The 12,360-nt window shown below is 41.7% G+C and overlaps 1 protein-coding gene across 2 annotated transcripts in view; it reads left to right on the forward strand.

The window, feature by feature from the left end:
* The window catches only part of fam135b (family with sequence similarity 135 member B), a 367,782-nt gene that overhangs the window by 197,924 nt on the left and 157,498 nt on the right, over positions 1-12,360 (forward strand). For both annotated transcript variants that reach the window (XM_072569977.1, XM_072569978.1), the window contains exon 5: positions 9,373-9,443. In XM_072569977.1, coding sequence (XP_072426078.1) covers positions 9,373-9,443 — 71 coding nt within the window. The remainder of the gene's footprint in view (positions 1-9,372; positions 9,444-12,360) is intronic.

Below are 12,360 nucleotides of genomic sequence, written 5' to 3' on the forward strand. Positions count from 1 at the left end.
AGTTAACTAGTGTAGGAATAAGTTTAAGAAGGTGGAGTTTAGGTAGAAAAATAATCTCAATCTTGTTGAATGGCGGAACAGCCTTGAAGAGCCAAGTGATATATTCATTCTACTTTTCCTTATGTTCTTGTAGCTATTGCATGGACAGTCTGCAAGAATGCTGTAGTGTCTAGTTTTCCACTCTTCTCACCATCTTGTCCCTGCACCATAACCTGTGAAGGCACAGGCACAATGTAGACTCTAAAAGCACCATAAGGCAATGTATTGGAACATTTGTGGACAGAATTTCTTCAATAATTATGCCCCTTTATAATACTATCACTTTCTGAATAGCAATTAAGGACAGGCAACAAATGTTGGCCTTATTAAGCGATGTCCACATCCGAACAGTGATCAAAAAATAAATGCCTTTTTTTTTAGATTCCCTACAGTGTGGAAACAGGTCATTTGGCCCAACAAGTGCACATTGACCCTCCAAAGAGTAATCTACCCAGACCCACTTCCCTCTGACTAGTGCACCTAACAATATGAGCAATTTAGCATAGCCAATCCACCTGACTTGCACATCTTTGGATTGGACCGTGGGAAGAAACCAGTGTAGACACGGGGAGAATGTGCAAACTCCACACAGACAGTCGCCCGAGGTTGGAATTGAACCCGGATTCCTGGCGCTTTGGGGCACTGAGCCACTGTGCCGCCCTAAACTTACTTAGTTACAAATGAATAAAACAACAAAAAAAATCAGCAATCAAAAGAAACAGATGTTGCTAAAAACAGCTTTGGACAAGTCTATCTAGCATTTTTAAATGACACTTTAAAAGCAGTGTGAAATGTCTTTCAGCCAAAATGTAAAATAAAAATACAGCAATTTTATTGGTATTGTCTACCTCCTCAGCTGAATCTAGAACATTGAAATACAATTGTCACTGTTCAGAAGACTTTATGAGATCTCTTTTCTCACTGCTCATTGCTCCAGGGTCCCTTCCCTCCTCTGGAGAAACTCCTCTGCTGGTGTCTTCATGATGATAGATCTTCAAATATATTCCCTTTTGTTTCAAAATCAATTCAAACGTGGTTTACAGTAAAAGCGAAGACAAAAATAGATTGCTTAAATACTTCTCTGTAAATGTCACAATCAGAACGTTGACGAATGATATCTCACTTTGGGGAAGATTTGACATGGCTAGGCAAAGAGAAGCCCTAAGGGAATATTGGAAGGATTTTCTGAAATGAAATCAAATTGTTATCCAAAAAAAAATCATGGATTATGGTTATGTATCAAGAGAGTTGTTAAACCAGCAAGGGGAGGGATGTGAGACTATCCCAACATCAGAAAATTTGGCAAGAACTAGCCATCTTTCCCTGTCTTTATATATCCTCTTCTTTAAGAATGTTAAACTAGATTGCAGCTCACTTGGCAGCTCATTCCCCCACCTCCAGTCTTCACATTGGCAGGAGTGTTTATCATCGACAAGATGGACTGCTGCAGTTTACCCGGGCTTTTCAAACACACCTTTCAAACTCATAATCTCTACCATCTGGAGGACAAAAGCAACATGTATACCTGTGAACAGCGCCACCTGAAAGTTGGCCTGCAAACCACTGACTATCCTGATTTGGAAATATATCACCACTCCATCAGGGACACTGGGTGAAAACCCTGAAATTCTATCCTTGACAGCATTGTCGGTCCACCTACAGGCCCAAGACTGCAGTAGTTTAAGAAGGCAATTCTACCACCACCACCATCCCCTGGGCAATAGTTAGTGATGCTTATACCTGTTGAACTGTTGTAAAGCAAAATGCCATCATAAGCTTGCAAGCTTCAACAATATTGGCATTTTCCATGGTGTACATGGTGCATCCAGTGATATTGATTTACAGTATCAGGTGTGCTACACCTATTAATTCATGTGTTTAAATTAGCTTGGTGTTTTATAACCCAGTTTGTGTAAGCCAGTCATATTGTATTTAGTCAGAAGTTTTGTTGCTTTGAATCAAGTTACACCTGATATTGTAAATCAATATCACCAGATTTACATGAACACCTTGAAAAATAGCAATATAGTTGAAGTTTTCAAGCTCATGATCACATTTTGCATAATGTAGTTTTATAATAATTCACAGGGTGTAAATATCAGTAACTATGTCAGGATTGACACCAAGGTGCAGCTTAGAAGGAGCCAGATTTTTCTTGTGCTCTTGGCATTTAATAAAATGCACTGCCTGGAGTGTGTAGTATTTCCCTGTACTGCTTTGTTTTTAACATATAAAAGCTCCGGTTGTAACTCAGATATGATATAACTAACTCGAGTAAATCCAACTTGTTCTGAAAGCCATAACTCATTTCACACCAAAGAGAAAACTTTGAAAGCATTGAAAATTAACTGAAGAACATGAAATCAAAATACATGTTTCTGCCAAAAAACAAATCACCTTTATTCATTTAGCCTGGACAGTAATGGCGAGGCAAATAAGTGGCTTGTCTTCAAAATCAATGCTGCTCAGTGATTTGTTCTGGGTATAATCAGGATTGGTGAGTCAGTGGTTGGAGGATGAAAGAACATTTAAGATGAAAGTTGAATGGTTTTAAATTTTTTTGATTCAGGTTTTAATTAAAAAAACTCCTCCATGCCAAGTCATGACTCAACGTATGCACAAACAAAATATGTTTAAAATTTACAGACACACTTTTGGTAGTTAAAGGGGTTTTTATGGAACATGTTGACCTGAAGCTGTCTAGTACCCCACATGCATTATCACACAGAAAACAAGATTCTATTTTGTCTGGTCTTTCTTTCGAGCCTAGATGTTGTTTTGCAGATGCAGCAGTTTTGGTCCTGCTGCTCGCGAAGATTTTAATGCCACTCTTCTGTTCAGCTTTAATATTTTTTCAACCCTGTCCTCCTCTCTCCCATACCAATCCCCTAATGTATTAACCAGTATACCAGGCTCAAGGAGCTGTATGGTCTACCTTGTATTTGGTTGTGTTCTTATATTGACATCTTAGACATCTAAACTATTTCTACACACTCTTCCTTTATAATAAACATATACCTACAGAAATAAATGCACAGTGTAGCATCTTTTATTGTAACACACTTGTCCCCTTGCTTTCTGAATGAGCTGTATTTCATTTCTTATTGAGAATGCAAAGGGTCAAAGATGAAGCAAGACATTGCAGCTGTTTTCCAACTTTAATTCATTTAATTTGATTTACAGAAAAACTGTTTTTTCCTAAAACATGTAGTAACTGTTTTTCTCAAGCTGGAGAGGATTCAGAAGAGATATACCAGAGTGTTGCAGGGTATGGAAGGTTTCAGTTATAAAGCAAGGCTGGGATGTTTCTCACTGGAGGTTGAGAGGCGATCAGATAGTAGTTTATAAAATGATGAGAAGTACAGGTAGAGTTAATAGTAGTTGTCTTTTCCCTAGAATGGGAGATTTCAAGATTAGGGGAACATTTTTAAGGTGAGAGGAGAGATTTTTTAAAAAAAGGCAAATGTTTTGCACAGAGGCTTGTTTGTGTGTGGAAAATTCGAAATGGCACAGAAACAAGGCGAATTCAGCTGATAATGAGATGCAGAACATGGAATAAATAAGTAAAAATATACAGTTTAGTTTGCCATGGAACCTTAAGATACTGAATAAGAAATAATGTGGAGACTTGTACCATTAAAAAAGCAAAGCCTTTAACTGATTACATTATTGAAATCAAGCCAGGATTTGGAGGTACTGGTGTTGGACTGAGGCATACAAAGTTAAAAATTACACAACACCAGGTTATAGACCAACAGGCTTATTTGGAAGCACTAGCTTTCGGAGTGCTGCTCCTTCATCAGGTGATGAATATTTTGTATTTTGTAACTACTGTCCGAAATCTACCTGGATTTTCTTTCGTGATGGCAATTCTTAAGTTATAGGTTGACACATTTTTTCACACAGTTTCAGAGTATGGGATACAGTACAACTATTATGAAAACAAGGCAATTAGTATGTGCCATTTGGCCTTGTAGAAACAGTAAAAGACAGTGGAGGAATAGGAAAGTGACACAAGAAACAAGGCTATTTGTAGCTGAGAGATATCATCTATTAATCCTTTTCTTGTCCTTGACTGTCTTGATTCATGTTGAAGTCTGCAAACTTTTTAAAAAAATTCATTCATGGATGTGGATGTGACTGGCTGGGCCAACATTTATTGCCCGTTTTTAGTTGTCATTAAGAGACGGTGAGCTGCCTTGAACCTCTGCAATCCATTGACAGTAGGTAGACCGACAATTCTGTACGAGAGGGAGCTTGAGGATTTTGATTCAGTGACATATAAGTTGGGATATAAGTAATAGTTGGGGAGATGCATGTTTTCCTCTTACTCAAAGGTGGTGGGGTGATTTATATCCATTCTCCGTATTTGCTGCACTCTGAAATTTTCTGGAGCATCCCCAGTTGGTACAGACCAAAGAATATACATCGAGGTGGGAATTCGCAGTCTCCGTCTTATTTTCTCTTTCAGTCGTCACTGGGGCACTTTGTAGTTTTTGTCTTGCAGGTGGGAAAATGGGAAGCTGATTATAAGTGAGGTGGGATTACATAATAACGAGATGATAATGCACGCTGATACACGAAAATAAGCCTGTTGCCAATCACTAGCAAACATCTCATTTTGCCGTTCAGAACTTGGTCGAAAAATGGGATTCATTGCTCTTGATGCCGAAGTTTCTCACTGGCAACATTTCCAACGTTTTGACCAGTGCTCACATTGTTCACAGCCTGGAATGATTCTACCCAAAGTTAATGCTTCCAACCCAATATGTTTCTTTTGAAGAGACGACAATGTCTGGTTTTATTTCTAGGATTCACAACACTTTGATTTTATTTCAAATGTTTGGCGTAGTTAATTAACAAATTGGAAATAAAAACTGATTAGATACTTGATTTGAATTTGAAATACTAGAAAGAATTTGTTTGCTTCTTTTTGCCTCCGATCAGTTTGAAACATGATGAACGAATTATGTGTTTTCTTGCCACTGGAGTAGGAATCCCAATTCAATAATTCAACAGCAGGCTTTGTGAGATTTAAAACAAAGGAGATTATTTCTCTCATTACTCTGAATTAAAAGTCATGTCCCACACTCTCAACACATAGATTAGATGTTGTAGGTTACACTTGATATTTATCTGAATTACTAATTTACAATCCCTAACTTCCCGCATATTGTCAGAGTAGGGCTGTAGTTTCTTGGATAGTAAAGTGGTTTAAAGTAGAAGGGAAGGGTCTTCTCTCAGCAGGCTGTGAATTTACCTATTGTCAAGTTTGTATGCTGTTTCAGGTGACCTTAAAGGTGAAACAGATCAGAAGATGCCTCAAAATTGGAATATCCCACTTTCAATGTATTTGCTACTAATTACTTGTTGGCTGCTTGGTAACCTTGTAGATGTGGAGGACCCTCTTGCAAATAGTTTTCACTGATCTTGAAAAATAAACATATAGCAAACATGTCAGTCTCACCATGTAAATTTTCGGATGCATCCAAATAAGCAGTGTTGATTTGAACATCCCATGGTGTGGTTTGATGCTTTAAAGAGTAAAGTCAGTGTCTTTGTTTTTGTTTGGCTTGTTCAATTGCTGTCATCTTTTTTGACTGATTTAAAAGTCAATTCTTGAAACACCTTAGTCTGAAAGGTCCCTTTCTTCCTCCTTGAGACTGAGGAATAGTCCTCATCTGCAATAGAAATCCAGTAATCTGGGGCATCCAGAATGTCTAGTTTTCAAATAGCAAATTAGTTTGAACTAGACATACCAGCTGTAGGTATAATAATTGCTACATGTTAAGATGATCGAATAATCTATATAAGATGCAATGATTTTTGTGTTGCCAGAGCAACTAGATAACATTAAATATTGTGTAAAGAGAAAAATCGATAACAGTCAAGAATCAGAAAGCCAATTTAAAAAAGCTTCCCCTCAGAGAATTAAATTGTGTTTTTGAAATTCTTGTACCCTTCTTTGTGGTATGAGAGAAGGCTGCAGTATAAGGCGCTTTTTCTTGTCTCCTTCCATGCTTTTTTTTAGGCTTTAATTGTCCTCCCTGTGATTCATGTTCCTCCTGTACAGAAATTCTCATCAACCATGGTAATTTAGTTAAGGTGCCCTGTGTTCTCTGGTCAGCAGAGCAGTTATGTAATTAAGACATGTTTGGACACTTGAACATATCTACTTGAGCCGAGTACTTATCTCTTGGTGGTACAATTATTTTTGATGGATGCAGTTGACTGCAGATTCAGAAAAGACTCCTAGTCCAAATAATTAGTATAAATTTCTCCTTCCAAAATGCATAGATATTCTTTGAGTGCCTGACCTTAAAAGTTTGAAAGTACAGACTTTTTGCAGTGCATTGACTGCTTTTCTGTAATTTGCAGAGATAACCTATGCCTCTTGTTGCAGTTGTTGAAACAAAATCTGTTTAAATAGTCTGTAACTGTCAAAAAGTGAATAGCTTTTACTCAATGATATGTTTGAAATATTTGACAAATGCCTTTTACATAGGTATGATTTTATTTGGCATAGATAACATTGGACTGATACAAACATTGCCTTTTACTATTAATTAGAATCCATGGTGGGGAGGAGGGATTGGACTTTATCATTAAGTGGTCAAAAAATGGAAATTTATTAATCTAATCTACCAAGACTTTTATTGAAATGGAGCAAGAGATGAATAGCCAACGCAACTCCAGCATGTGGGATATCATCTTAGATACTTGGATAGAGCTGGAAGTCTCCAGTTTGTCCTACTTTGAAGCCAAATGGTGTGCTAACTGTCAGAAACTGGCAGCTGCAGTGACGCAAATGGCCAAGGGTATCATTCCTTATGGATAAGATGTAGTAGGACTGCTTCTCTTCTGACCCCTTAATCTCTACCTGCACCATTGAATCCAGCAGACAACAGGCCCTCCTTCGATCATAAGATGTCAGGTTGCATGCCTGAGTCAACAATAGGATTGCCTTCCTGGGAGCAGGTACCTATTCAAGGTCTAGAATCAGATCAGCAACTCTGCTACATGTTCCCAGCATTAAGGTCCAGATTTCTTTGGGAGTAAACCTCCATCCCATGATGAGACTGCTCCCCCAGCCCATTTGAGATGACTTCCCCACTGGTGATGTGTGCCTTTCAAGATCCACTGTCCTTTTATTCATAATCCTTCAAACTCAAGGATAACAAAATGTATCAAATGTGAAACAGCCATAAAACAGGATATTCCATCCGCCATGTTCTTACCTGCTCACCCAGTCTGTTGAAATCCTTATGTGCCTCTTTGCACACTCCTCACCACTCACACTTCCATTTATACCATTCACTAGCATGAAAATATTATATTTACTCCTCACATCTATGTCAACTGGGGTTGGAGCACAGATCCTAGAGTGCCTCAATATTTGTTGCCTGTCAACCTGTGCATAACCTGTTTATTCTTTATCTTGTTTGATTTTCGTTCTATTACCTAAACCTCAGTGCAGGATGTTGCCACTTATCCCATTGTTCTAATTTTGCTTACTAAAATCTAGAAGACCATACTAACAGCTTTCTGAAACTACAAAATATATCATCCACGTTCCTCTTTGTCTAGCCTGCCAATGCCATTCTGAAAAATCTCCAGTGGATTTGTCCAACATGATTTCCTTTTCATAACTTCATTTTGGCTCTGCCCAAGCGGCTCAGTACTTGGTATTTCCCTACGGTATGAGTATTACCCAAGTGTTTCAATTCTCTCTTGCCTAGACATGGCTGTACTAAGCCTTTTTGCCAGGGCAGTGGAAGCCAGGCTTTGTGTATATGGACTACATGATAAACATGGTTCTCATGATGATTGCCAAACTCTTCATGGAGAAAGCCATGCATGCCCATGCTAGATCCATGACAGAACCCAAGGATGGGTATGGGTCAGCATAGTCTCTGCCACTTTGTATTTCTCTCTTGTTCATCTCTCTCTACCTTTTCATGGCCTGGAAAAGACAACAGACTTTTCATTGATCCGGAGCCTGACAGATCTCTGGTTGATAAATCTCCTTCAGCTTCTGATGTGTGTGCGTGTGAATTATTGACCACCAATTCTATATCCAAATCTTCCAAGGAGTGGGTGATTGCAGTATAGCTGGAGGGGCAGAAGGCAGGCTGTAGCAAGCCTTCCTTGTCAGAGATAGAGTCACTGCTTTTATCCATGGGATTGGGCTTTTACACCTTATGATCTGCAAGGACAAACAAAATGAAATAGACTGAACTTGTTCTCTGTGTATCAGGGAACCACAGGTTCATACAGATTTCTCGTGTGCTCTTGTTCAAAACCAGGAGGGAGGCGTTCTTTCTCTGCTGGCTGGCTAACTGTGAGGGTTGTGTGTGGGACGTGGGAGGCAGTGTTTAAGGTGCTGTAGCAGGTAGGGTAAAGATGGTTGTATGACTCTGAGGTGTCTTCAATGGGCAGATGGGAAGCTAGAGCTGCCAGGCTTCCTTTTTGGTTTGGACTTCTCTCCAATATGTATAGACTACTGGATGGTAGGAGGAATAGGCACTTGGAATTGGCTATTTAACGGCCTCATTAGGACCAAGTATCCCGCCCTCCAGTGCCCCCTGTGAATTAGGTAGCAGGATGGATGGATAGGTATGAGACAGGCTGGTGTGCAATGAATTGAGTGAGGCTTTCAAGCCTGCTTGTGGGGAGCAGTAAACTCCACCTGAAATATTTTGAACAAGTGGGTATTTCCATCCTCACTAGCAAAGTACATGAAATCGTGCAGAGGTAGGTGCATGGCTTTCTCGTGGCTGCAAGGATGTGACTCTCTCAGAATTGTTACCACGCCAGAGGCCACTCGGCCTGTCAAGCCCACACTGTTTCTACTTGGAGCCTGCTACGTGATTTGACAAACAACAGCCATCCAAACTCACAGAAAATGTTTCAACTTGTGAAGGAGAATGACCGAACACTTCACCTTGTTTCATTGAACAAAAGCTTGAGGACACCATTTCCCTGGGCAACACCTTAGCTCATCAGAATCAACTTTCCCGGTTTGAATTTGAAGAAAAGCTGGCAAATGACTGCCGGCTAGCACTCTGCATGACAACATTTTGATCAAATGAGTCCACTTTTCAACCATTCACACCTTTTTTGCATGCTGTATAAGTTGTTGTTTGCTTTCAAATTTGGTGTTCTTGTGATTCTGTCCTCATTGGTGGAAAATGAAAAGAGCGAGAAGCATATTTCATTTTTTATACAACAATACTCAAGAGCCTTGTTTCTATCAAATATCTATGACATTAATTGTATATTTCTGTCACAGAGCATTGCAACTTTATTTTATTCTTATTTCTCATTTTGCAGGTGGAAGAAGCCTTGAATGAAGTAGACTTCCAGTTGAAGCTTGACCTGCATTTCACAGACTCTGAACAGCAGTGAGTAATATTTTAGTGTTTCACTAAAAATAGTAGAATTCCAAATGGATTACTGATACTAAATAGAGTAATTTGCCAATAAGGACCACTCGCCTGTCATGGCTTGTTGTTGATAATAGGTCCATAATTATTATTTCCCCTTCTTCAGTCAGCTGTATGCATTAACTTGTCATTGACAGCATTTTTGCCACTTTTGGGACTTAGTCACACAAAGCTAGTCTGACTCATCATTACAGTTAGAGTCGTGGAGTATTACAGCATGGAAACAGGTCCATCAGCCCAAACTGGTCTATGATGATCATGGTGCCCACTCAACTCATTCCAATTGCTTTCATTTGGTCCATGTCGCTCTAAACACTTCCCATCCATGCACCTATCCAAATGTTTTTAAAATTGCTATTGTACCTGCCTCAAACACTTTCATTGACAGCCCATTCCATATCAGCACCATTCTTTGCGTGATGAAGTTGCCCCTCAGTTCCTTCTTAAATCTTTCCCCTCCCACCTTAAACCTATGCCCTCTAGTTTTCAATTCCTCATCCCTGGGAAAAATACTATATGCACTCATTATTTTCTTCATCTCAATAAGGTCACATCTCATTCTCCTACTTTCTAAGCAATAAAGTCCTATTCTGGCCAAGCTATGCCTATATCTCAGGCCGACTCCTAGCAAAATCCTTGTAAATCTTATTTACAATGTTTCCAGTTTAACTACATCTTTCCTAAAACAGGGTGAACAAAACTAAACACAATACTCCATGTGCAGTTTTGTACAGTATTTTGTACAGTTCAGCATGACATCATGGCTCTGGAACTCAATCCCTCTACAGCCCTGCCTCAGCTGAGGGCCACACTCTCTCAGAATTGCAAAGGACGCACTCTGTACTTCATCCTCAGGAGAATTCATACTCTCAACAAACAGTATTTCAATTCCATCTCAAACATAAAAAACTGTAAGATACAACAAACTTTTATCTACCCACCTCCATAACCAGCGCTCCTCAAACATTCCAGAAGATTCCCCTGGCCTCAGAATCTATTCCGCCATCAGCCATGCGGCTGATGCAGCTGCCACCCCCACGGTGATTGATGATGTCACTTCCGCCCCCATCATGGCCACTCTCACAACCACTTCCACCCCTCACAATTCCTCATGCATCACACATGACATCACTTCCGCCCCTCACATCATCACTGATGCCACATGCTCAGTGACTTCCGCCACCCCTACTGCCGTGGTCACCACCACTTCTGCCCCTACCAGTGCCACTCACCTGCATTCTGCTAACACGCCCCCCACAGACCCCACTGTCATTATCCCCACCCCTCAGAACCCCGAGGGGAACACTACCCCTGCTCATGACTCCACCCCCATTCCCCCCACCATCACACCCACTCCAGTTACAGGCTCCGCCATCACTCCCAGCTCTACACCCACACCCGATCCAAGCTCCCAGCCCTGCCGAGTTTTCACCATCCCTCCAGACCTCCCCCTCACTGAGGACGAACGATCAGTCCTCAGCAAAGGACTCACCTTCATCCCCCTCCGTCCACACATCAATGAATTTCATACATGCCATGACATCGAATAATTCTTCCGTCGCCTCCGCCTCCGAGTTTACTTTCACAATCAGGACTCCTGCCTACCTTCCGAGGACCCCTTCGCCCACCTCCAACACACTGCATCCACCTGGACACCCCGCGTTGGCCTATTATCTGCCCTCGATCTCTTCATTTCCAACTGCAGCTGGGACATTAACAGCCTCAACCTGTCTACCTCCCTCCCCCACTCCAACCTCTCACTCTCACAACGTGCAGCCCTCCAATCCCAACCTCACCATCAAGCCAGCGGGTAAAGGGGGCGCAGTGGTAGTCTGGCGCACTGACCTCTACACCGCTGAAGCCAAATGTCAACTTGAGGACACCTCTTCCTACTGCCCCCTCGACCATGACCCCACACCCCATCACCAACCTATCATCTCCCAGACCATATAGAACCTCATCACTTCAGGAGATCTCCCACCCACAGCTTCCAACCTCATAGTCCGGGAACCCCGCACTGCCCGGTTCTACCTCCTTCCAAAGATCCACAAGCCTGACCACCCTGGCCGACCCATTGTCTCAGCATGCTCCTGCCCCACTGAACTCCATCTCTACCTACCTCGACACTGTCCTATCCCCCCCTAGTCCAGGAACTCCCCACATATATTCGAGACACCACACACGCCCTCCACCTCCTCCAAGACTTCCGTTTCCCCGGTCCCCAACGTCTCATCTTCACCATGGATATCCAATCCCTCTATACCTCCATCTGCCATGACCAAGGCCTCCAAGCCCTCCATTTTTGCCTCTCCAGACGTCCCCAACAGTACCCTTCCACCAACACTCTCATTCGTTTGGCCGAACTGGTCCTCACCCTTAACAATTTCTCCTTTGAATCCTCTCACTTCCTCCAGACCAAAGGGGTAGCCATGGGCACACGTATGGGCCCCAGCTATGCCTGTCTCTTTGTTGGCTACGTGGAGAAGTTGATCTTCCGTAATTACACCGGAACCACTCCCCACCTCTTCCTCCGCTACATTGATGACTGCATTGGCGCCATCTCATGCTCCCGCGAGGAGGTTGAGCAATTCATCAACTTCACCAACACATTCCACCCTGACCTTAAATTTACCTGGACCGTCTCTGATACCTCCCTCCCCTTCCTGGACCTATCCATCTCCATTAATGATGACTGACTTGACACTGACATTTTTTACAAACCCACCGACTCCCACAGCTACCTGGATTACACCTCTTCCCACCCTACCTCTTGCAAAAATGCCATCCCACATTCCCAATTCCTCCGCCTCCGCCGGATCTGCTCCCAGGAGGACCAGTTCCACCACAGAACACACCAGATGGCCTCCTTCTTTAG

The sequence above is a fragment of the Chiloscyllium punctatum genome, chromosome 5 (assembly GCF_047496795.1).
Source record: "Chiloscyllium punctatum isolate Juve2018m chromosome 5, sChiPun1.3, whole genome shotgun sequence".
NCBI classification, from domain to species: Eukaryota; Metazoa; Chordata; class Chondrichthyes; order Orectolobiformes; family Hemiscylliidae; genus Chiloscyllium; species Chiloscyllium punctatum.